The following is a 26,547-nucleotide window of genomic DNA, read 5'->3' on the forward strand; positions in this document are numbered from 1 at the left end:
TTAAATGGACATGTGTAGCCAGCAGAGACTGCGTGTGTGAGGGGATGCTCTGACTCCAGCTCTGGTCCTGATGATAGACCAACTGCATTCAAGCATTTGCCGGTGACCTTTAAAACGTCATTGTGATGTAAGGGGTAAGGATTTTACGATAGGCTGGGTCAGAAAGCGACTTTGGATATAATGTAAAATATATTTACTTGTTTTAAGCACCGCCATGGTCCAATTTCCCTTTAATTTTTTTTAAAATATTATTTTTAATGAAATATAAAATTATCTGTATGTTTAACAGGAAAAAAGCCTTTGACATTCCGGAAGCAGCGGAATTTGGGGGATTGGTCTAGAGCTGCAAAGTTAGAAGGAAAAGATCAAGAACCAGTGGGAAGCAACTTCCTTTTGGATTTCAAAATAAAACGTAAGCACTGCATTCGCCCATATCGAAGGTTTGCTTTGAAATTTCGAACCGGAAGTGTAAAGAAGTGTGTTTTTGCCGTGGAAGCGGCAGCAGGCAGGCGTGTAGTGTCACTGTCGGAAAGCAGCATAGTAAAAAACAGGACTACAGTTCGTTAACAGCTGACCCAAATCCGGGAAAAGCAGGCGCAACTACGTCGGCGCACGCTGCGCGGTACAACCTCCCTGAACGGCGAGATGGTTGTCCGGCATGGGCTGTAGACTCCTGCGGCAGGACTGAAGGTGAGAGCTCAGCGGCTTGGCCCCCGCTTTCCTACACGCCGCCTGCTATTCATTCATTCTTCATTTCTCCTGCTGGAACAGGTGTGTGTGTGTCAACAGCCGTTTGTGCACGCGAACCGTGATGTTGTGAGGTTGCTGCTGGATGAGAAACTTTTTAGTTTTGTTGGCAAACGTGGACGCCCTGAGCGATTTTCGGCCGCGGTTTCGGGCAGCTTGACTGAAATATTTATGTTCTAAAGGCTGCACGACTCGGGCCAGAAAACCCACTGTCAACAGCCTACCAGTGTGGGCCTCCTGTCAGATGGTTGCTCCCCGTCAGGCTGTAATGGTAGCAGATGGATCCCCAGACAGCATGGCACGCCTTTACTACACAAGATGCTGCTGTTAATTGTCCCATCACAGTCAGGACAGGGGACGACCATCTCCAGTCAGCCTGGAGTTTAATCAATGAGTTTAGCCATAAATATGAATGAAACTTAAAAAAAAAAAAAGCATATTCTTGAATTCATCAGTCAGAGAACAGATGGGAAAAATAAACTTGGATGTGGCTTCTCTCTGCGCTGCTATTCTTTGTCTGATACTGTAAAGTAATATCATTCAAGCTTTCACCCACCGGTTTGTCCACAAGTCACAAATCAAGAAACCAAAATTTAGTCTTTTTGTTTTAAAATATTACATAAGGCCACGTAATTTAAAGTACTGGCATTACCTGAAAAGAGAACCCACCCATTTGGATAGGTGTGTTTAATTGCAGGAGATTACTTTATGACGTTTTTACTGTAAAGTAAACTTTTTATTATTTTTTTTATCTGCAGTGCACCATAAAAGTTTTTGCTTCCCTCATAATTTTTGCACACTTCTGCAAAAAAACAAAACAAAAAAACAGAACAAGTCCTGAAAGTATTCACAGAGGCCGCAAGCAAACAAATGAAACATAAATTTTGCACTTGTGTGTTTGTTTATTCAGGAAAAATTAACCAATATTACATATCTCAACCTATCTGGGTGCGCATGTTGATTTTCAACGCCAAATTACAGTGTGTGTGTTCAGTACAGTTCAGTGTTTTCTAATCAATCAGTCAATCATGTTTGCTATCTGATCTTTACACCACATGTTTCTGGAAGTGTAGGATGGCACAGATAAGTTAGCTTTCTAAGGACTCAAGAAAAGGCATCGCCGTTGCTCATCAGGCTGGAAAAGGTTACAAAACCATCTCTAAAGAGTTTGGAATCCATAAATTCACAGACCAGTAGTTTTTTTTTTAAATAAATAGAAGCACAAGTATAATATTTTTTTTATTTATTTATTTTTTTAAATTCTGTTCCCTCCGACTACTTTCAGGACTTGAGCTAAATGTGTATATATATGTGTATATATACATATATATTATATGTATACATAGATACACACACACACACACATATATATATCTATATATATATATATGTAGAGAGAGAGTGAGAGAGAGAGAGATGCATATATAGATTGTACCCATGAAGGACCTTGTTTTTCAGGCTTCTTTGCGCCTGGTGTCTTCGGCTGCCCCAGGCATTGGTATACAGTGCAGATGAAAAGGTGTGTTCAGCATTGCCCCCTCTATTGAAATGTCAACGTGACAACTTAATTAATATAGCCCAGAGGTGAGAAGCTGAGACCCTGGGAGTTTTACCTCCTGTAAACGGCGCTAAACCGCACAGGTGTAGGTTTTCGTGGTCTTATTAAAAGTTTCTCTGTTTGGCTAGCAGTCTGTAGAAAAGTTTGCAAAAAAAAAAGTGAAGTATTCTGTAGGTCACAGTGGGAATAGAATGAGTGTGGGACGCTGTTTCGGTCCTGAGGAGTTCGATAAAACGCTGAAAGGTCACAGAGAAGAGGCAGCGTGTCAGCAGCGCCGAGGTGTTGACAGCGTAAAAGATGAAGAGAGAAGAAAGAAGCGAGGGTCTGTAATCACATACAGACCAAAATAACCCCTACATAGTAGCACAGCAGTGAATTAGTTATTGCTGTACAGAAAACAGCTGGACAGCTGGTTTGAGATCCAAGCCTGTCATTATGAGGATCATGTTCATGATGGTATGTGTTTCTGTGTGTGCATCCTGCAAGAATGAGCAGTTGGAGTATGTAAACATTACATTATTATGCACACGTGCTGTTTGATGCAGAAGTAGTCGGCGGGGGCTGGCCACTTATATTCAGTAGTAGAGACATGCTGTAGGATAGAAAGACTGTGGCTGAGAACTTATCCACAGTTTTACATTACATATTTTCATGCTAACTTCTGGCTAATGCTAATACGGCCAAGACTCCAGGAACTCTTGTGGTATAAGGAAGAACTTTATTAGACTGACGCGTTTCACCTGGAGGCCTTCATCGTGGGCATCAAGGAAAAAAAGAAAAAATGGAAACAATAATTTAAAAATCTGAAAAAGGAGTACATATGAGCCAATAGCGTAGCCGCGAAGTGGGCTTGGTCTTGTGGCATCAGGCCCAACCACTCGTATATGTCCGCATACATATACACCAGCCAGGAGACACCTGAAAGTCTGGGATCACCGTATCATCATGTGTCATGTAGCGTCAGGCTTCAGGTTTCAGGAGTTGTTACGACAGACCGGCAAAACAGAGCAAGGTTCAAGAAGGGTCAGTGGTAAAAATGGCTAACGTATTCACAGATGTGGTAAATGGCTTACGTTAACGTAAGGACGTCGGAAAAATTCACCAGTCCTTTCACGAGTTTTTATTTTTATGTTTAGTTTTTTTCCTCTGCTGTATCCAGACTGGTTACCTTTATGGTATTTTTTTATGTTTTCAAAGAATCACAATTACAAGACTACAGGTTTTTCCACGGTAATGGATCCCCACGCTGGTACAGTTTGACCTGGCAACAGCAACGTAGGAAGTTGAGACTTCACAAAGGGTCGTAGCCCTCTGATTGGTGGCCAGCAGACCAATCAGAAGGCCAACAAAGTGTCCGCGTTACTTTATAAAGCGATTGACTTAAAGATTAAACAACTATGCGGGTAATTTAACAGTAGTGGTTTCAGATTGAACTGAAATTGCCAAACATTTGTTGCAGCCGAAAATCTGCCAGGACTTTTTTTTTTTTTTTACACAATGTCCTTTCCTTTAGGGGCATTTCTAACGAAAAGAAACGGTCTTCTACTCCTTAAAATTCAATTCAAATGGTGACCCTCCCCGGTATCCTGCGCGGATTTCATGCCACCAGACTTCCTGCCGGGGGCCTGGCATCAGGAAGTCGGGGTGCCTGCTTAATCAGGCAGAGGTAAACATGTCCTCTGAGGAAAAAGGAGGGGACATTCCTCAGACGGAGCCGGGAGTACGTGTCACGAGTGCTCAAGGAAACAAGGCATCACGTGAAATGAATCCAAACACACAGACACGTCCAAGTCAGGAGAACGAAAGTAAATGTGAAGTGACGACAACTGTGTGTCTTCAATTGCTCTCAGTTTCATTTGATCCTGAGATTAACATCCCCCCTTAAGCCTTTTCAGATAAGAAAGCATTCATCCCCACGTCGTTCCTCGCCATCAAAGCACCCACTTTACTTTTAACTCGCGGGGAGCCTTCTCGGTTCAACGCTGGCGTGGCGTGACACGTCGATCCCAGTCCGGCGCAGATGTCGGCGACATCTGCTGGCGGCTGATAACCGTTCGGAATTTCACACGGACGGGGTGATGTGTGTTTGCGCGTGTCTCAGTGAGTGTGCGCCGTTGTCTGAGCGGTGTTTGCAAAAGGTGGGTCACGTTTGCTCACACACTGCTACAGTATACACAGAAGCTACGAACGTGTTCGCGGGTGCAGGTGCACAACGAAAAATGTGGCACAGAGAACTGCTGAACAAGTACTGAGGGGGAGAAGGGATTGTGGGGTTGAGCACTGCAGTAAGGACACTGCAGTAACTGCTGGCAAACATGTGACAGAGGAGGCGAAGCATGCTCCGATACCGTATCTCTCACCCTCTGCCTCCTCCCTTCTTCCCTGTAATGTTTGTATTTAGAGGATGGGCCCAGTGTCCCGGTGCCTGTGGAGATGTCTCTGGGTCGGCTCCTGCGGCGTGCCTCGTCCAAGGCGTCCGACCTCCTGACCTTTAACCCCGGGGCGGGTGGCTCACTGGTACGCTCGGGCCTGGACGGCGAGATCATCTTCTCCAAAAACAATGTCTGCGTGCACCCTGCGGAACCCCTGCCCGGCTTGGCCGAGCACCACCCAGGTTAGGCTGCGCCGCGTCTGAGTGGACTCAGGCCTTTCGGCTCAAGTTCAGTCGTCTGTATTTTTTTAGGGTTAGAGTCAGGGTTAGGGTTACACGAGTCATTATAAAATGTTATGCCAAAAACATTGAGACCTAAGGGACCTAAAAATAACTGCAAAATTATATGATTTAATAAGAGTGAAGGCTCATACTGCTGATCATTGTTTCTAGTTAACTCTTGGCTAAAGTTATATTAACTTGATTTTCTTGATTCGTCATATCTGTCATAGCGATTAAAAGAAGCGGGTTTTCCCCTCTTGCTGCTGTGCTATTATCAGCATTTCCTGAATACCTCGCCTCTTATCTCCTAGTCCTCTACTTGTCTGTGTGTTTTTCATAACTCACCTCTCAGGTTTCCCGTCTCATGATGCGCCCACTTTTGCTCCAATTACACGTTTGTCTTAAAGTTGCCACCTGAAAAAATTTTTCCACCTGCCTTTTATTTACACATTTACACCCAGTGCAGCTGCTCTTAACGCACCCGCGGTTTTGTCTCCCCCTGCAGGCTACCTGTGTGTGCACGTTGAGAAGGACGAGAGCCTGGGGACCACTCTGATCCTGACCTGGGTGCCCAACTCCCGCATCCAGAGGCAGGACGAGGAGGCACTGCGATACATCACTCCGGAGAGCTCCCCCGTACGAAGGAACACCCGCCGCAGAGGCCGAAGGTGTGGAAAGATGTTTCTTGTGCGTCTTTTAATGCGCCTGAAATGTGTCTTGGATGCATTAACCTAAATTATTTTTACAGACCAGGCATCCCTGACGCCATAGCAATTACACTTCTTACAAACATGATGCAACATTATGTCACTAGACACCACAGGACACCTTCATAAGACCCATGTCCATTCTCTGACTGTTTTGGAATATAAGGAAGATGGTCATAATGTTATGCCTCATCAGTGTTATCTCCACTGGTTGATTATGAGGTCTGTGGTTTAGAATAAACATGCAGTTACAGAATTAAAACCTGACACTTAGATCAAAAACCTTTTTGGACTCAGTCTATAAATGACATTGATGGGTTTTTAAAATCGACCGTGCCCTCTAGACCGCACTCCCGCCCCCCGGCGGCCCAGGAAGAAGATGAGGACGAGGAGAGGAACATCACCAGTAGCGCCTCGGCGGAGAGCCAGTCCAGCCTGGCGGCGGAGGCTGCAGCGGACCCCTCCTCACACCAGCAACCGCTTCCCTCAGCCGGGGAGGAGGGCGACGAGGGATCCTGCGAGCTGTCGGACGAAGTGAGCCGCGACAGCACCATGGGCTCGGACTCGGACACCTTCTCCTCCCCTTTCTGCTTGTCCCCCGTCAGTGAGGCCCTCTGCGAAAGCAGCGGATCCGTCTTCCTGGACAACGAAAGCAGGTCAGCGCGAGGTTTGAAATGGGCTTCATTAATCATTCATGGTGTTATTTATACACAACAGAGTAGAGTTTCTACAGACTGTCACCCAGCAGAGGGAAAATGTCAAGGCAACAATAGTAATTCTGCTCATTTTGTTTAAGTCATTACTACACTCCCAGCAAAAATTTGAATATTTCCTGCAGGTGAATAGACTTTATATACCCGCATTTTATGTCTGCTTCTGCACTTTTTGATAAAAATTAACTTTAAGTACAAAATATACAGCACAAATATATCTAGTTTTCTAAGTATGTTTCTGTGATGTCAACCAGGGTGCACAACTGTGGCTTGAGTAGGTTCTACACCTTACCTTACCTTACCTTACCTTACCTGACCGGTATCGCACATTCTTGGTAGATGATACAGATGTTAGTTTCAGCCCCACCCATACAGAAGCAGACGTCGCGTACATTCCTACTGTTAATTTGACTACTGTCATTTGACTTCCTCAAATACAGCACAAAGCTGCACCCCGTAGAAAATCTCATCATTCCACATATCCACGTTAATGTTCAATATCCGAATCCAAACCGTGCCGCCCTTAACAACCAAAATGGAAGCGAATTTATGAAACCTAATAAACACTATCTCCATCAGTTCTGTATACAGGCTGTTATTTGGCATTCTTTGAATCCACATATCCCCCCCAGCACAATTTAAGACACAGGAGACATATTCATAATGCAGTCACAGGCATCACAGTTTATTCTGTCGGGGAATACCTGACTGCAGCCCAGTCAGGGTGTCCATGCTGACCCCTGTCCTACAATGGGTATGTGAGCATGGAGTATAGGAAGAAGGTGTCTGGGGGCTCATACGTCACTTGGAAATGAAGAATTTCCTCGTTAATGTTCTTCATGGTGAACGTGGGTCATGGCATTTATGTGGATGTGACTCTGTCTGAGATGTACCACCATCTGAACATTGACCAAGCGCACCTCCTTCCTCCTTCTTCCTCTTCCTCAGTGATCCTTGTCTCTGATTCTTCTCCTTTCTTGGACCACTGTTGATTGTTACCACACCAGGAACACCCCACAGGAGCTTTAGTTCTGGAGATGTTCTGACCCAAGTGTCTCTCAAGTCTCTCAAATCCTTCTACTTGAACTTTTTTCCTGCTTTTAACATCAACTTCGAGGACATAATGTTCAGCTTGCTGCCCGATACAGTCACGTCCATAAATATTGGGACATCGACACAATTCTCATCTTTTCGGCCCCATATACCACCACGATGGATTTGAAATTTGATTTGAAAAGAACTCCAGACTTTCAGCTTTAATCTGAGGGTATTTACATCCAACTCAGGCCTCCAACTTTTAAAGGGACCAAAAGTAATGGGACAACTGAACGATCATAAATTAGACTTTTCACTTTTTAATACTATCATTTGCAGTCAATTACAGCGTGAAGTCTGGAACGCATGGACATCACCAGACGCTGGGTTTCATCCCTGGTGATGCTCTGCCAGGCCTCTACTGAAAATGTCTTTAGCTCCTGCTTGTTCTTGGGGCATTTTCCCTTCAGTTTTGTCTTTAGCAAGTGAAATGCATGCTCAATCGGATTCAGGTCAGGTGATTAACCTTTAGGCCATTGCATAACATTCCACTTCTGGGCCTTAAAAAACTCTTTGGTTGCTTTTGCAGTATGCTTTAGGTCATTGTCCATCTGCATTGTGAAGGCCGCCCAATGAGTTTTGAAGTGTTTGGCTGAATATGAGCAGATAATATTGCCCAATACACTTCAGAATTCATCCTGCTGCTTTTGTCAGCAGACACATCATCAATAAATACAATGAAACCAGTTCCATTGGCAGCCATACATGCCCACGCCATGACACTACCACCACCATGCTTCACTGATGAGGTGGTATGCTTTGGATCATGAGCGTTTCCTTTCTTTTTCCATACTCTTCTCTTCCCATCACTCTGGTACAAGTTGATCTTTGTCACATCTGTCCATAGGATGTTGTTCCAGAACTGTGAAGGCTTTTTTAGATGTTGTTTGGCAAACTTTAATGTGGCCTTCCTGTTTTTGAGGCTCACCAATGGTTTACTTGTGGTGAACCCTCTGTATTCAGTCTGGTGAAGTCTTCTCTTGGTTGTTGACTGTGACACACACACACACACACCTACCTCCTGGAGAGTGTCCCTGATCTGGCCAACTGTTGTGAAGGAGTTTTTCTTCGCCAAGGGAAGAATTCGTCGGTCATCAACCGCAGTTGTTTTTCGCGGTCTTCTGGGTCATTTGGTGTTGCTGAGCTCAGTGGCGCGTCCTTTCTTTTTAAGAACGCTCCAAACATTTGATTTGGCCACACCTAATGTTTTCGCTATCTCTCTCATGGATTTGTTTTGATTTCTCAGTGTAACGATGGCTTGCTTCACTGACAGTGACAGCTCTTTGGCTCTCTGTATTGAGAGTTGACAGCAACAGATTCCAAATGCAAATAACGCCCGTGAAATGAACTCTAGATCTTTTATCTGCTTCTTTGTAAATGGGATAATGAGGGAATAACACTCACCTGGCCATGGAACAGCTGAGCAGCCAATTGTCCCATTACTTCTGGTCGCTTAAAAAGCGTGAGGTACATATACAAACTGTTGTAATTCCTACACGTTCACCTGATTTGGATGTAAATACCCTCAAATTAAAGCTGAACGTCTGCAGTTAAAACACATCTTGTTCGTTTCATTTCAAATCCATTGTGGTGGTATATAGAGCCAATAATATGAGAATTGTTTCGATGTCCCAATATTTATGACCTGACTGGACAGGAGCCACGAGAACCAGATAATGTTGCGCCTGATTGGTGCATATTGAATTCTCTCTTCCAGCTAATAATGCCGAGATTTGATAATTCATAATTTAACCAAGAGTAAATTAAAGTGCTGTCAGTTCTTCATATCTTCTTGTAACAACCGCTGTTTATCTTTGATTTGTCCCAGTAACACAACAGTCGCAGTAAATATGCTCATGCTGTTGGCAAAAGTTAGAAAATGACAGTATCTTTTCATGGATACTGCAATCCAGTTTGTTGTTAGACAGATTTGCCACTTCCATCAACAATTTGATTTCTTCAGTTGCTGTCGTCTACCAGAAGGTGGAGCCAAACAGAAAAGAATTGACGGTGTGTGGGCTGGTTTCCAGTCTGAGGCCTCACGGTGGCACTGCAGCAGAAGCTCCCAGGGGTGTGAAAGCAGGTAGATGATTTCAGCGGGAGGCAAAATTTATTAACTCCTCCGACCCAGTGCTTGGCGTTTTATACCCTCCCAAGTCGACTCCCTAAATCCTCTCCAGCCCCAAACCCCGCGGTGCTTCCGCAAACTCTTCTCTCATCGAGGGAGCCAGCCGTCCGGTGACTGAGTTGCTGTTTGACTTTACAATCCCCTCCGCGGTTGTTTCCTCACGCAGCTATTTGGCCCTGAGATATTTCCTCAGAGTGTGTGAGCCGCTGTCAGTGTGTGCGTGTTTCAGCCTCTCTCTTTTTTAACCACTTTCCAGACCCCAGATCTCTCCCTCTCTCTGTAAGTGCAGTCAGTGTGTGACTTGGCAGCGCTCTTCGCTTCACAGCTTCGCTCCGTGCCTCTCTTCCTCCACTACTCTCTTCTTCACTTGCCGTTAGTGTCTCCCCCTTCGCCTCCCTGCCTCTCAGCTCCATCCGTTCTTTTGCCTGTTTTTCTCTTCTTCTTCTTCTTCTGCTTCTTCTCCTTCTCCTGTCCCAGATCTCTCAATTCCTCCCACTATTTCTTTTGCATATGTTCCTTTTGCTCACCCTCTGTTTTTCCTCAATATTGAATCTTTTGGTGTGGCCCACCTCCTCTCAAATATCCCCCCCCCCACTCCCACCCCACACACACACACACACACACACACACACACACACACCCTCCCTCCTCCTTCCTTTCCTAAAGTCTGTGTGAAGCCCTTTGATTCCCAGTGCTCCCAGGGTTGTTGTGCTGGGCTGAATGTCAGCTCCCCGGATTAGAGGACTGAAGAGAGCGGAGCAGCAGCCAAAACCCTGGAACCCACTCCATCTCTCATTCTCTCTCGCTTTAATTGACACTGTTAAGGGGCCAGGAACTGGAAACATGTCACTTGGAATCATTCAAAGAGAAAGAACCGCGTATGGGAGAGTGAGAGCGGATGAAAAGGGGGCAGAAAGAGGAGAGTGGTGGGAGAGGGCAAGAAAGAGAAATCCACAGCAATCTGTGTCAAGCCTCTTAACGAGTTCCTTTAGTTTCGCAGGAGTTTGTGGGACTGTCGGCGTGCACGCTCTCTCCGAGGGTTTCATAGGCCAAATTTTAACATGTGATTAAAACTCGGAACAGCGGTTTCCATGTTTTTGGCTCGAAGCGGAGCGGGTTCTGCCTGCAGCCACGCATCACTGGTTACTTATCTCTAGTCTGCCACTTGTGATTGCAGTTTGTCCTTGTTGCCCTTAAATATTTGCGAGGCAAAAGCAATCGATAAACCTACAAGAAATACGTTGCTTTCTTGTCATTTTGCAGTTATCTCATTTTATTTTGCTTTATGAAAAATAAATGAATCGAAGCAGATTAAACTCCAAACTCCAAACTGGACCGAACACGGCTGTAGTGCTCACACCGCCCCCTAGCTCCGAGCCCTCCCTCAGCTCCCCGTTCCCTCCGGGGTGGGGAGTGGGGTTATTTGAAGGACCTGGGTGTCCCCGGAGGCCCGTAGCCCTCGGTCCTGGTTCTCAGGGTGATCCGGCAACACATCCCACCCCCCCCTCCAGGGTAAACCGTTGTGTATGCAGAGGGAAGTGTTACGAAGGGCCTCGGGGCAGTTTGATCTCACCTCGGCCTGGTGGGATGTGCCGGGCCCGACTCCTGTCAAAACAGCTTGTTTACGCCCCGCATGTGGCGCGGCTTCTGAGAACTGCAGACTAAGTAAACGATCACAATCAGGCTGTAGTTAATCGCTTACTGAGTTTATGCTCGTGAGTGAGAGGTCTGTGTTTACAACAAATGTCATAAAGCACTTTCTCAGTTTTATTTTGCAGCTTGCAGGCCTTGTAAACTCTACCCCTGCACCTCCCATCTTGACAGGCAGTGGAGTTATGAAGTACGGTAGTCTAGCGTTAAAAGAGCCCCTCCATATTTTAGCTCGCCTCCCTCGCCAAAGCCCTCTGTTCTCCCTCTGCCTCCCAGACTCCCAGTCTTCCACGGTCTGGTTTGTGGCGTGATACATGAGACAGGGAGCGGTAAATCACCAGATAGCATAAGGAAACTGCGCAGCTTGGATTGATCAGCCCTGTTTTGTTCCCGTCTGCTTACAGGGAAACGATTAGCCAGACGTGATTGATGCACGGTGTAAAAGGCTGGATACGGTCAGCCTCCCTCGTTGTCAAAGTGCCCGAACTGCCACCCGTGAAAAATAGAAATAGAACATCTTATTATTCGGGGTGAAAAATTAAAAAAAAAAAATTTTCCCTGTACACGCGCTTTTAAATCCTGTGTTTGGTACTGATGTCATAAATAACACTTTTCAGAATAAAATACTTTTTTTTTTTTTAGTAGATCATTTAATAGTAAGTGGTCAGCAAATAGCTTCATTTAGACGCATTCCCACATGTCAGGGGGTTTAACACGCTTCGGTTTCCCGGCTTTAGCATGTCCAGAAACGTGTTCAAGAGTGCATCATGGTCATTAGCTACGCTCCATTCGTGTATTCGTGTGTGTGTGTGTGTGTGTGTGTGTGTGTGTGTGTGTGTGTGTGTGTGTGTGTGTGTGTGTGTGTGTGTGTGTGTGTGTGTGTGTGTGTGTGCGCGCGCTCCAGCCCCAGCCGTTGTGGCCCGTCTTCCACAAAATCGTTGTCACGTGCATCACTGTACAGCGCCTGTGTAATGTTTTGCGTTGTCTCCTCCCGCAGCTGAGGAACCCTCGGCTCGGGTTTCAGTGCCGGGAAAAACATGCTCGCCATGGGGGAATGACAGGGGAAATTGGACGGCAGACAGCATGATTTGTGTGTGTACAGATTTCCCCCCGCGAATGTGTGTCTGCAGGAGCCTCTGCGCATTCCAAGGAAACCATATTGAGACGTGAAGCGAGCGGAGATTTGTCTTCGCTAAACGCCACCCTTAACGTTACATTTATTTTTGGTGGTCCTCTTTAAGGAACGGATCTTTTCCTAAAGTGTAAAAAAAAAAAAAAAAAAAATCTGAAATATTTATTTGTAGGAACCCTAGTTATTTTTTTTTCCCAGGGAGTTGTGCGAGGAGTCCATGAACCACTCGGTGAGCTCCGCCTCGAGCCTGGACAGCCACGCTCCCTCCGAGATCGGCGGCCAGGCGCAGGGCATGCGGTGGGAGGAACAGCAGAAGGTTCTGGCCCTGGAGCAGTTGTGCGGCGTCTTCAGGGTTGACCTGGGTCACATGAGGTCACTGAGACTCTTCTTCAGGTGAGCAGGGAGTCCGAAGGGTTTCAGGGAATTCTCAGGGAGCCTTTGTGCATCGCTCTGCCTTGTTTTTGCAGTGACGAGGCGTGTACTAGCGGCCAGCTGGTGATAGCCAGCAGAGAGAGCCAGTATAAGATCCTCCATTTCCACCACGCCGGCCTGGACAAGCTGGCCGAGGTCTTCCAGCAGTGGAAGTGCTGCAGAGAAACTCAGCTCAAAGACCAGGTCAGCTTACGCCTCGAAGTCCAATTTGGCACCGAGTTTTATTAGGAATTTTTCACCCTTTCTTTCCCAGATTTTTTTTCCGCGCAAACGTTGGTCCCGTGCCAACATTTTAATCCATCTGGGCTTTGCAATCTGTCACGCTTGCCATTAGGTGTCAGATGAGAAGTCCTGCATGCAGTTCTCCATCCAGAGGCCCACCCTGCCTTCAGCCGAGGCCCACCCGGAGGAGAGGCTTTATCGCCGGCTCGATGTCACCACCTGGCTCCGTCACCTCAACCACAGTGGACAGGTGGAGGAGGAGTACAAGCTGCGCAAGGTGAGTGTATGATTCAGCGTCTTTTTAGATCTGTTAGGAAATCCAATAGGGCCCAACATCCATACAGCCAAGCAACAGTTTTTGTTGCATTTTCCATGTGAATCACACTCACCGAAAGCCAAGCTCACGGTATCTAACTTTCACAATTAATCAGCACCCGTGTCTGTAAATAAAGAGAAGGTTATCCGTAGTCACTGCACTCCCCCCTCCTCTCCAAATGTGAGTCATTTCAGATCTCTTGGATTGACTCAATTTAAGATTCGCCATTTTACTGAAATGACTCAGCGGCAGTTAGACTGTGACCAAGACATTTCCTCAGTAAATGCTGGAACAGTTGCACTCTGTTTTTGCCAGGCGCGGTGATTAAACAGTGTTTGTTTTTGTAGGAGGTTTCGTTTTTGCAGCATTTTGCAACACGCGCAAAATAATCGGTGTACTGTAGTTCTGTTATGAGGCGGTTGGGTGCAGGCCTCGCCGTCGAGCCACTCTCTGTGCGTGTCATTTGCATACAGCGTGGTTTGACCTGAATCACTTTTTTCAGTATGTGCATCCCCCCCTTCCTTCCTTTCTTTCTCTTTTCACCAGGCCATCTTTTTTGGTGGTATCGACCCCTCCATCCGTGGCGAGGTTTGGCCCTTCCTGCTGCACTACTACAGCTACGACTCAACCTCCCAAGAGAGGGAGGCCTGGAGACTGCAGAAGCGATCACACTATCATGACATCCAGCAGAGGAGGTTGGTTACGGCTAGAACAATTCAGTGTTCTGCTGGCAAGCTTTTGGAACTGGCATTAGTGTGGGTGTTACTTAGACATGTACCACCCATCTAGACCAGACCAGGCACCTCCACCCCATAGCAATGACACTCCTTCATGACAAAACATGAAAAACAGCATAAACTAATTAATTATGTGTGGGATGCACTGGAACAAGCCTGAACCCCTCAACCCATAGGACCCTAGCCCTAGCCATAGCCCTAACACTAACCCTAACCCTAGGGCATTTCCTCCTCGCCGACAACATTTGCCCTCATTTAAGTCCGACAGACACTTGACTCTATGAAACAGAAAAATAAACCGTCGCACAGCTGCAGACTCGACTGCTAAATGTTCAGTCAGTCAAACATTAAATCATATGTGCTACTTCTCATCGCTGAGCAATCAATAGACACGACCAGGGACAAACATAAAGGGAGGTGCCGGGTGTGAAATAAAAGGTTTCAGAGAAAAAAACAAAAACATGTCAGTGCTTATCAGTTCACACTTCCTTGTCACAAGTCAAAAAAAAAGAACAAAAAAAACAAAAAAAACAACACATCTTCTGTGTGCGCTGACAAGTACACTTGTCACACACACATAAGCAGACCCCGGGCCTTTATTTCGTCTCCTCCCTGCCGTGAAAAGGTTAAGCGTGCACATATTTTCACACCTTCTGCAGCTCTGTGTGTAATGAATATGATAATTGGACAGGTTTCATCTGTATGGCCTATTAACATTTTGAGCGCACCAGAAGGTCTTATCGAAGTCGGGTAATTAGAGTCCTTGTTCTGACTCTGATGTGAATTCCTTTAAAGATCCTTCGACTAGAGCCGCCTCCGGGGCCACCAGTCGATCATTAGGAGAAAGGATGCGTGTCTGTGGTTTCGCTCCTCTTCTTCTAACCTCACATCCTTCCGTAAGATGTGGAAGTAGCGGAGCTGTAATAAATATAATGACTTTTGAGTAGCCAAAGACTGGGTTATAAAAGAAAAGTCAACAGGCTAACCAAACAGAACGAGTGGAAATGACAGCAGAAGAGAGATATTTGTATAGTTGTGAGCTGATTTTCATGACTTTCCATGTAGGCGTGCAGTAGACACACAGAAACACACATCTTTAGTTAGTCTTTAGTTTGTCTTCCAAGTGTTTTTTTAAATTATTCTAATTTATCAAATTCTAATATTTGGCAGACTTGAAGATAAAGTACTTTTTTTCATTGTTAGTTTCCGAGGTTATTTAGAATCAGATTACTTTAAATAAATTACTTTACGTAAATGTTTTACTTATAAGATAAGATAATATTTTATTGATCCCCATTGGGGAAATTCAAATGTTATAGCAGCACAAGTCAAGAAAAAACAGTGACCAGAAAAAATATGTAAAATAGGACAAATACAACAGTCAAAAAACATAAAAAATACACTGCTCAAGAGCAAAGTGACAACAGTTAACAGTATCGGGGTGATAGTATATCCACTAAAACAAAGTGAACTGTACTGGCTTGGTTTCGGGAAGCCACTCATCATGACAGTTGCTGAGAATAATTACAAATAAAGTCTTAACTCCCAGGAATCATTTTTGAGAATTATTCCTAATAAAACACCAACAGGTATTTAGAACTTGGATGAGTGGTGAAACTTCCCAACAAGAAACCCCAACAAGTCCAGTTGTCCTTGTTTCAGAACCTAGCAGTGTTTAACTATACATCTTCTCGTTTCTGCTCATTTCCAAATATAGTTTTGACAATTTTAAGTCACGATTCACCCAGTGACGTGGTGATAAATCTTAGGGTCTCTTGGTCAATAACCCAAACCAGAGGCCGAAGTGTTCTCGAGCAACACGCTGGAACCCACTGGTTCCACCCAGCGCTTGTGCATGTGTGAACGAATGGGAAGATGTGTCCCAGTGTCTGTAAAAGTACTTTGCGTACTAGTAGGCAGAAAAGCGATGTAAATCCAAGACCATTTCCCGTTTACCTCCAGAAGGTAAAATGGGATAATTTTAAGTTAGGCAACTTTTAAAGAGGGATCAGGTCGGCGCAAAGAAGACACAAACAAACGACACTAAAACTAAACAGTTGCGTGGCGTTGCATCAGGTGTGCGCTCATAATTCCTGGTGGGGCCGCATGGAAAACAAACAGTGTTAATTAAATCCCCTCTGCTTGTTAGGACTTGAGTACATTAGTGCCACACACAGAGTAGATTGCTAATGTACTCTCTAACATCTACAGGGATAGATAGGGGTTTTTATTGTTGTGGTGTTATTCTCAATGGAGTGATTGGTGGTAAAATAGACCTTCAGTTCAGTGCATGCCCACCCCCACACTCTTTAGTTCATTTGTAGCTAACTATTAGTGTTTGAAACCAGGGTAACATTAAAGGCAAATATTATTTGTTCATATTTTTTTTTTAGTTTCCCAACTACCAGGTCTTGCAATAAAAACTTTCTTAAAGCCAGTTTCTCGAGCAATAACTACTCTTGGTCAAGGTAAAAGATGCAAGATGTATTCTTTTATCTAATATTTCCATTTCTTCCCAACGTTTGTGTGACCCTTCAGATTGTCCATGAGCCCAGAGGAGCACAGCGAGTTCTGGAGGAAGGTCCAGTTCACGGTGGACAAAGATGTGGTGAGAACGGATCGCAGCAACAACTTCTTCAGAGGAGAGAACAACCCCAATGTGGAGATCATGAGGTTAGGCTCTGCTTGTCCGCTCCCACTCACGCTCTGTTCTCCGCCACCTTGTCTCCGTCTGTCACTCCCGTTCCTCAACTCAACGCACAGGCTATTCATTTCATATTCTGAACCCTTGGGGGGGGGGGGGGGACGCAAATGAGTTTCATGCTTTATTGACTCTGACTAAGCCGTCTGAGCACTTTTGATGCATACTCAGAGCTAATGGCTTTCTAAACGAGGAGCAAGAGGATTTAAATAGCATATTAGTTTAGTGACTCTCATCGAGGCTCCTGATATTTGTCTTGGCATTATGCTTTATATCGTGCCTGGAGCATGGTGGTACCAGCGCTGCACATGTCCAGATGCAAAGCACTTATCTCAGGCTTCCACACTATTACAGATACGTCACTGATATGTGTATCCGAGCCATTCTGTCTAAGCATGTTGTTGAAACTGAAGATACTGGCATCCTCATGTTGCTTCTCAGAAATGTCTTGCGCCCGGTTTCCTAAAATACACACAAATTCTTCACTAAAACAATAAAAAGTCTGTGATTTTTCTTTGTTTATATAACACCCACTTATTTATGAGGGCAGCCAGGGAAGTTTTCTGCAAAGAAGTAACCAAGAAAAATCATTAATTAGCTCCCTGGTTACCAGAGGAGTTGGCATAGCAACTGCTAAAGTGGGGATTGTGGGCATTGCCAGCAATGCTGAAACACATGTTGGCTCGTTTAGAGCATTTGGGTGGGACCACACTTTTCAGTGGTCTGGCCGGATTGCTTCGAGGCTATGTTAGCGTCTGTCAAAAGAATTGAAATGCATAATACTGCAGTGCTCGTTCATGTATTAAGTGTTGTAGTGTTTTTCTGCTGAGGTGCTTTGACAGCACTAAGATGTCCACGGCTGTTCTTGCCCCAGGCGAATTCTGCTCAACTATGCAGTGTTTAATCCCGACATGGGCTACTGCCAAGGTATGTCTGACCTGGTGGCCCCTCTGCTCACCGAGATCCAGGATGAAAGCGACACCTTCTGGTGCTTCGTCGGCCTCATGGAGAACACCATCTTCATCAGCTCCCCGCGTGATGAAGACATGGAGAGGCAGCTGGTAGGATGCTCCTCCGTTTTTGTCTTTGAGTTGGGCGAATCTTGCATCTGCACCGGCACATGAAAACGGTTGTCCAACAATTCCTGTTAATTTCAGAAACCAAGAATCTGATTCAGAATTCATACTCATTTCATTCTGTAAGGAGGTGTGAAAGTATGGACTCTCATTGTTCGTAACTGTTTATTTCAGTTATTTAAGTTTTGCTTTCCATGGAGAAAATGTCTCAAAATGTGTTCCCCAAATGTAACCAATCATTTTATCTGTCTCCTCTCAGTGATGACTGGTTGGGTTGGGGTTGGGGTTAGGGTTAGGGTTAGGGTTGGGTTAGGGTTATGCCACTTTGCCTTCAAGTGAGGTTATTTGAAATCTTTTTCTTTTTGATACTCTCAAGACAAGCATAAATTGACCATGAAAGTCTTTTTGAACCTTTGATTATAGATCACATACCTGCAAAATTTCAGCAACCATTGTGTATCAGACACAATTAGTTTTCGGCCAAAATTGATCGTCCAATGGAATATAGAAATAAGATAAATATTGATTATTGTTTACTTGTCCATGAGGTCAATGTTTGTTTCACAGATGTAGTTGTTTCTCTGTTCATGTGGGTGAAATTGATTTCTGCTTCCTGATTTCTTCTACATTTTCTCTCCACTGTGGTTTGCAAAAGGGGACACTGCTTCTTAGTGTTTCATGTCGCACAGAAGTGTGTAAAAAAAAAAAAAAATGTCCACTGGAGCCCGTAAAAGCATAACTCCAGCTGAAAATAGTGCAATAAAAAGAACTGTAAGATGATGCGCGCTCTCTCCGACCTGCCTCCAGATGTATCTGCGGGAGCTGCTGCGTCTCATGTTGCCCCGCTTCCACCAGCACCTGACCAGGCTCGGGGAGGATGGCCTCCAGCTGCTCTTCTGCCATCGCTGGATCCTGCTCTGCTTTAAACGAGAGTTCCCTGATACGGAGGCACTGCGCATGTGGGAGGCCTGCTGGGCACACTACCAGGTTAGGTCAAAGTCTGATAGGCTACTTTGCACACACAAGTTGGTAATAAAAGCTTTGCATATACTCCATGAGTGTACTAAGACGATTATCTGCTTCTGTACTGTTCCAAAGTTTTGAGGCCATGCAGATGAATTGCTGACATTGTCTGCAACAGAAAGAGTTCAGGTCTTTTCAAGTCTGTCACCACAGATAATTGTAATCCTGCTAAATGCCTATAAAATGTTTTTCACAGTTTCACATTTCAGTACTTCCTAAATAATATAAACTGTTTAAATATAAATGGTAAAAAAGAAAAAACACTGCATGAATTAAGATTGAATTTGAATTTGGCTGTCTATCTTGAACCTATGCACACAGGGGATGTTTCTTCCACCCCGTCTTGTTTTTGTATCTGGGTACAGTACCTCTTCTCGCTGAGGCAGAGTCAAATTTCTATCTCTTTTCTTTGTGCCATCTGTTCACACTCTTTGCTTGATGCTCTGATCTTGTGCTACAGGTGGTGATAGAGAAGATAGGAGACTGAAACCTTGGTTTAGACAGTTGGTTGTCATGTAGCAGATGGGCTAAATGCAAGAGTTTTTGATTGGTATCTGATTTTTCCATGCAGGGGAGGCAGCAAGAAATACTGGGTCACATCTGTTTTCTGAAATGTTTAGACTGACAGAGACATACAAGTCCTTCAATAAGCCTCCCTCAAATGTTTGTTTTTTTTCCGAACCTACTAGTTAACCTTTCCTCGATGTGTTCCATCTTTATTGAACCAAAACAATCAATTTGAAAATTGCAAACTAGGGGTCTGCACTGTCGCCGGAGACAGAAAAGGAAGGGCAGAGGAGAGGAGAATGTAGAATCTCAAGACATTTTCCAGACCCAGAAGCCTGAACCCCCTCCCTTTTACCTAGAAGAAACCTGGAACCCAGCTCACAATCTACTTGAGGTCGACTGGGTAGAGAGACTGAAAGAAATAGAGAGGGATGGGGCAGAAAGAAGAGCAAGGAGGAGCATGTAGCATCTCAAGAACCTTTCTAGGATCCAGAGCCTGAAACCCCCAGAGTAAAGTGGCAAGGAACCCTCCCGCATTTACTAGGAAGAAACCTTGAACCCATCTCGTGTTGAGGGCAACCATCTGCTTGAGGCTGACCAGGCAGAAGACAAAGAGAGTGGCCAGTCAGAAATAAGTGGATAGATTCATGCTGCATCTGGATATATCATAAGTACAGCTTGTATACAAGATACAGACTTTACATGAGACTTTTAGGTGATGCATGCACGCCAGATTAAAAGCTAAATGTGGATGTATGACATTGAGCGCAAAAATCAAACACATCCCTGAGTTATTTTCTTTATTTTATTTTATTGTTGATATCCAATTATAGAGCACATAATCTGATTTTGCACATTTCCTGTATGATTCCTTCCATCGTTGACTGCTTCGTGGATCTCCAATTCTACAGACGGACTACTTCCACCTATTCCTGTGTGTTGCCATCATTGTTCTCTATGGGGAGGACGTGACGGAACAACTGCTCGCTACCGACCAAATGTTGCTCCACTTCAGCAACCTCTCCATGCACATGAATGGAGAACTGGTGCTACGCAAGGTATCATAGTGAATGCTCTTGATTTACATGTCTTTGTGCCATGTTTACATTGTTTCGTTTTGTGACTGCGCGGTCTGCAAACGGATCCATTAATCTTAAAATGTTACAGTCAGTTCTGATCTGTTTTGATTTGTTTGATGATTTATGGTCATGCTTATAAGAATTCCTCAACGGCTGCATTAATGCTTTATTATTACTACATTTAATCCAAACCCGGTGTTGTTTGTATCAAGGGGTGCAGTCCAGTGCTGCAGCCAAGTAGCGCTCCACTGTAAGCTGACCATGGAGGCTTTGAAGTACTAAATGGGATGCTGCAATGCCATGCAGTGGATTTATGATCTACATCCTTGCTATTGTTTGTGTGCCTGCCTCCTCATGTTTATGGATGCCGTTAGTACGGCTACAAACAGAGGCAGCGAGTTCATGTTAGCATGCAGCTGGTGAAGCGCCTTTTGTTGTTGTTGCCTGAGATTTTGCATCTAATGTTTTGAGAGCAGGCATGGCAGTTTTGTAGCTTTAGGTAAAACCCACGCAATGCTGACCTTGACTGCCTTTGGTTATCTTTTAGCCAGGAGTCAAAGGTATTGATTTATTTCCAGTGTGTTCCAGTCTGCTACGTTTGATATCAGAAACAATCTGTTTTGAATTTCTCGACTATTTCTTTCTCAATTCGAAAACCCTTTTCTTTATTTTCTGCTTCATCTTGTCGCTTCCAGGCCCGCAGTCTTCTCTACCAGTTCCGCCTCCTACCCAGGATCCCATGCAGCCTACACGACCTTTGTAAACTGTGTGGCCCGGGGATGTGGGACAGCCGCTACATCCCCACTGTGGAGTGTTCAGGTGAACACTCGGACTCACAGAGTTGCCCCTATGGAGGCACCTCCGTCCCCCAGGCCTCCTCGCCCTCGCCGTCATCCACACCCACGCCCTCACCTAACCCTACCCCTACACCTCCACCGGAGGGCAAGAGAGGCTCCAAAACACGGGACATTTTCACCTTCCGGAAACAGTCTTGAGGTCGAGGTTACGGGGGAGCTTTTTGCTCGTATCGATCTGTGTTAGCACAGCAGATGTTTGGATTCATCTGAACTCCTTGCTGCCCTGTGACCTCTCTCTACACACTGTCCATGCTTTTAATTTCACCATCGAATGTGTATTTTTGACACTGGACTCTTTCATGTGGTGCAATGTGGAACACTGCCTTATCAGATTGTTGTTTTCAGCATTCGGTATGACATGAATCGGCAATGGGGGCAGTTTGCTGTCGGACAGACCACAAGTCAAGAAGCTGCTTTCCTCTCGATGCAGAACGGACAATCACCAGCCACTATGTTGGTCTGGAGCTTCTTCAGGTTCTAGTCTGTTTTTCCTCTGGGTTTCTGGGCAGGGGTCATATCAGAGTCTGAAGCAACTGGGCTGCATTCTTGCAGAGTCTGACCTTGGGTCAAATGAAACTGCGGACTCATTCACAGAACTTGAACTTGAACTTTTGTTCTTGTGTTCTCACAAAGGGACATTTGTGTTAATATCCAATAATATGTGCACATCTGAAGCCTGAGCAGGACATTTTAAAACACAGAATCCTCGATGTTAACAAAAAAGGGAAAGTCTACAAATGAATTACAATGAAATACTGTCCCTTTTACATTTCGTTCAACTTAATTTCTTCAGCGACTGAATGTTTGATTTTATCCGCAGTTACAAATATTTAGCAATATTATATCCTTGCATGTGCAATTCTTTACGTATAGAGGGCACGATATATTTGTAGCTGGAAAACAGTCCAAACTAAAAGTAAGAATGTGTTTACATTACAGACACTCACGTGATAGGGCTTCTCATATTTCCTCATCGGATGGCGGTAAGGAGCATTCTTATAATTACTCAAAAAAATGGTGTTTCCTGACAAGCAAGAGGAAGACAAAAGTGTGTTTCCTTATGATTCAGATTCTGAGTCAGACTTAGGCATTCGCATCACCCGTTGAGCAATAGGAGTTTTGCCATTTTGCCCATTATCATGAAACATAAAATGAATCTACTATCTGATGCATGGGATGGATATGACAGCATTGTCACCAAAGAGAGCATGGATTGTGGTGTTATCCTGACAGAAAAAAAATATGACTTTCTGTTCTACTTGAAATTTCCTCTTCTGTGTCAAACCATGTTTAGATGGAGTTTTGAAGCACAGTTTTGCTGTTGTTGTTTTTTTTTTCTTTCTAATTGCATTCTTTCCACTTTCACCTTAAAATGAATGAATCAGATGAAGCTAAGAATCAGTCCACATGAATGTATCTGTCTTCTGCTTCTTCTCACTCGACGGCGGTATAAAACACCGTGGTAAACCAGTGGGTGTATGCGTGTAAACTTTAGTAACCTCTAAATACGTAGTAAGCCATACAAGGTCACTTGAGCATTGACTTTAATTAAAGCAGTCATCCTGAAAGAGAACCTGGGAGAGAGGGAGGAAAGACAAGCTGGTCGTTAATGTGTCTGAGCTCAAGTCAGTAGTTAAGGTGGTCTCCACCTGAAACCTTTCCCCTCTGAGAGCTTTTGAGTGACACACTTGGGGATGGAAACCGCTTTAAATTCCTGCTAAAATGTTACATTAATACCTTCAATCAGCCTCGCCCAACCCCCCTGTCACTTGCTCTCTAGCTCTTCCTCTTTGTTTCTCTTGTGGTTTCCCGCACTCTCACTCAGTGAACAGTCTTTGCAAAAGACATTCAATAACTGCTCTTCCTTATTTCTTATCATGTGCAGCTGGAAATGACATTTATTGAAGGCAGGGTGACTGCGTTGACATGAGTTACATCAGAAATGGTTAAAATGTGTGCGTGTGTGCGCGTGTGTGTTTGTCTTTATGTAGTTGTGTGGACTAGTGCTTAACAGCACAGTTGCGAGGACATTTTAGCTGTTCTTCATAACATTTTTAGGATTAAAGCTTTTAGGGTTACCTAATTAGGGTGTTATATCTCACAACTATCTAAAGACCAATATCTGTGTTTGTGTGTGCATGTACTTGTCTTTATGTAGTTGTGTTGGCACAACACTAATATTGTGAGGACATTTTAGCTGGTCCTCATAATGTTTTTAGGGTTAAAATTTGTCTTTGGGGCTAATGGGTCATAATGGTCCTTACAACTATAGAAAGACTAATGTTTGTTAGTGTGTGTGTGTGGACTTGTGCAGCTGTCTTTGTGAGAACTAGGTTGAGTTTTAAGACCACTGACACTTTCCCATAAGGGGCTTTTTGAGATTTTGGGTAAGAACGAGGGGTGAATGCATTATGTCCTCACAAAGACAGGTACACAAAGGTGTGTGTATGGGACTGATCTCATGAATTTAAAATTATTAACATTGAAATCACATTGTTTACACAGACACTGCAAGTCACTAGCTTGACTATTCTCATTTAAAGGGGTTGTTGTGAATTATGGCCACGAATGTACAATGTTGCTGTTAAGGTCTACAATACGTTGATGTATTATTGCACACATCACAGAAAAAAGAGCTCATTCTTACAATTGGTATCAATAAAAAGAACAACAGTCATATAATTCAGTCATAATTTAATGAAACAGCTCGAGAAGATGTTTTGCTGGGACCATATACCAAGTGTGCGGATAAGAAATGTAATTTCATTAAGAAAACACAAATGTTCACAATACCATCACCAGCATCATCTTTACTCACTGCTCAGTTTTTAGCAGTTTCTGTGCTTTATTAAATAAATACAGATATCTGGAAGTTATGTGAAGTTATGTATAAATAAATATACCGGTCATGGAGAGTTCTTTGAAAGTCATTATCAAGTCATAGGTGGTCAATTATGGGTCAAAATGCTGAAGCTAAATTTATTTAAAGCAATTTTATCTCTATAGTATGAAAAGCTTTTTTAGTACCAATAATACATTTATAATCATAATAATAAAGCATTTTGGATCCATGTGCCCAGATGTTTTTGCTATCATAAGGTCTTTGCAGTCTGTCTAAATGGCAAGATTAATTAAGTCTGGAGGGGTGGGGTGGAGTGGGACAAACGATATTCAGGTTTTATCCAAAAAAAAAAACAACAAACAAAAAAACATAAAATTTTGATGGCATTGATACAGATTCACAGTCTACAGGACAATAAATTGATCACTCCCTGTATGATTTTCTGTAGATTCAAATATTTAATTCAGTAACATCCTGGTTTTCTGATTGGTCTGATTTAAATTGGCAATAAAAGGTATTTACAGAAACTGCATAAATGACAACAGACCATCCCTGCCATAATCTTGAGGTAACGTGGAGGTGACACAGCTGACATTAGTTACCATGCTTGTGTTTTTCCTTTACATTTTTGAAGAATCCCAGCTACAAGTTTCAATTCTAGCCAAGCCACTAGAATGGAAAACATATCGTTTCCCTATTCTAGCAGGTGTAGGAAGTTGAGACTTGACAAATGGTAGTCAAAAGCCTTATGATTTACACAAAAATAAAATAAAAAATTAGTGTCTAATGGTGATTATACAATTAGGTTTAAGTCAAATGTAAAAGCAGTAAATTTAATGAACAGAACAAAACTGACGTGTAGTGTATTTTTATTATTATTATTTGTTTTTTACCAGTGCGCTTTACAACATTAAAAGCAATTTATTTCTAGGGCGATTAAGGTAACAACAGTGACAGACAAACTTCACAGTGAGGCCCCTTTGTGTTAAATTACCTAATTTCCTGGACTGTGAACTGGTTTTGCTCGACAGCATCAGGAGAAGCTGAACGCCAGCCACCAGCTTCCTGAAGCAGTTTCTTGGTTTCTAATAACCTTTTACATTTACCCGAGACGCAGCAGACAGTAGAGAGCACGGTTGTGGAAGCTCAGAGCTGAACCGCTCGCCTAACTGCGCTGCCCAGCAGTTTCTGAGAAAACTGTTACCGCACAGGCCCAGCAGATGCACGATTCACCTGCAGTTAAATAATGAATTATCATTTCCCTTCTATGTTTTTGTGTGCCGTGCCTGTGTAGATTCATCTTGAAAGCTGTTGTTGTGTGGTTAAAATGTTTTTTCAAGATGTCACCTTTTCACTCGTAGATTATAGATATCCACCCTTAACCGGTTTTGGGTGCTCCCCGCTCAAAGCACCGGCCTTCATGCGCGCTCCTGAGCAGCCGCCTGGTTGTAAAATCTTGTTTTGTAACATGCCTTCCCCTTCACTCTACATAGATGAGAAAAAAAAAAGAGAAAGAAAAAAAAAAGATGAGGTGTGAATTTTGCTTCACAGGGGATTTCCAGTCCAGTTTTCTGACAAACAATGTAAGGCCTCCTGTGAGAAAAGGCAGCAGAGGCAGGCGGTGCGCTTCCCAGAGTTTAACCCTAAATGACCTAGCTGCAGTGAGTCTCATCAGCCTCTGAGGTTTGTTGTGGGTTTCGGGTGAAGGTCTCAGGCGTTTGACGGCTGATTGTCGTGGACAGCTGCAGAGAGGGTATCAGACACTGTCATCAGGTGGCCAGTTCCTTGAACAGGAAATTTCAGACATCTTTCGGGAAAGAGTCAGACGCACTTGAGCATTTTGGTTTAGTTAGTCAGTGGATCCAGGAAAACAAATGAATTTTCTCTGCAGGACCCAAACATCTTATGAATGTATTTTTGGCGCACATTTCCTCAGCAGCCAGTGACTGAACAGGACTTTTTCTCCCCGTCTGTAAGCCTGTTTGCCTTCTCCCTGTCTTAATTCTTTAACCACTCACTGTGTTAACCAGGTCTATAGTGTAGAACATGAATATAATGGGTTTCAAAATGAAAACGAGGAAAGTTTCTTAACCTGTACCCTGAGATCACCCAGAGACCTAATCCATCGTAGGCAGTTCTCTACTGTAAGTGTGATTATACTGCTATCCAGAGACCCCCGCTGCCTCCGATGCCGGGGCCTGCCTGCCTGCCTGCAATTACAACCCATTAGCCTTTGATTGAGAGCCTATCTCAGGGCTAATGCATTTCTATAACAGTAAACTAGATAAAGAAAAAATGACAATAAATACATAAATGAATAAAACGCCAGTTCTCATTACTCAGATCTTTGGCCTTTTTGCGTCACTGTAGTT

The 26,547-nt window shown here is 44.0% G+C and overlaps 1 protein-coding gene across 1 annotated transcript; it reads left to right on the plus strand.

Annotated features, from left to right (window-relative positions):
* Positions 1 to 501: 501 nt before the first annotated feature.
* On the plus strand, positions 502 to 24,248 carry tbc1d16 (TBC1 domain family, member 16). The gene is made up of 13 exons (XM_047572634.1): positions 502 to 690; positions 4,707 to 4,919; positions 5,464 to 5,626; positions 6,010 to 6,321; positions 12,582 to 12,776; positions 12,851 to 12,998; positions 13,150 to 13,314; positions 13,900 to 14,048; positions 16,629 to 16,763; positions 17,666 to 17,852; positions 18,675 to 18,854; positions 20,309 to 20,455; positions 21,172 to 24,248. Exons 2-13 carry the CDS (start codon positions 4,739 to 4,741, stop codon positions 21,469 to 21,471), a joined length of 2,262 nt encoding a protein of 753 aa, XP_047428590.1. The 5' UTR covers positions 502 to 690; positions 4,707 to 4,738; the 3' UTR covers positions 21,472 to 24,248.
* The last annotated feature ends 2,299 nt before the right edge of the window (positions 24,249 to 26,547 follow it).

Source organism: Mugil cephalus, chromosome 20 (assembly GCF_022458985.1).
Source record: "Mugil cephalus isolate CIBA_MC_2020 chromosome 20, CIBA_Mcephalus_1.1, whole genome shotgun sequence".
NCBI classification, from domain to species: domain Eukaryota; kingdom Metazoa; phylum Chordata; class Actinopteri; order Mugiliformes; family Mugilidae; genus Mugil; species Mugil cephalus.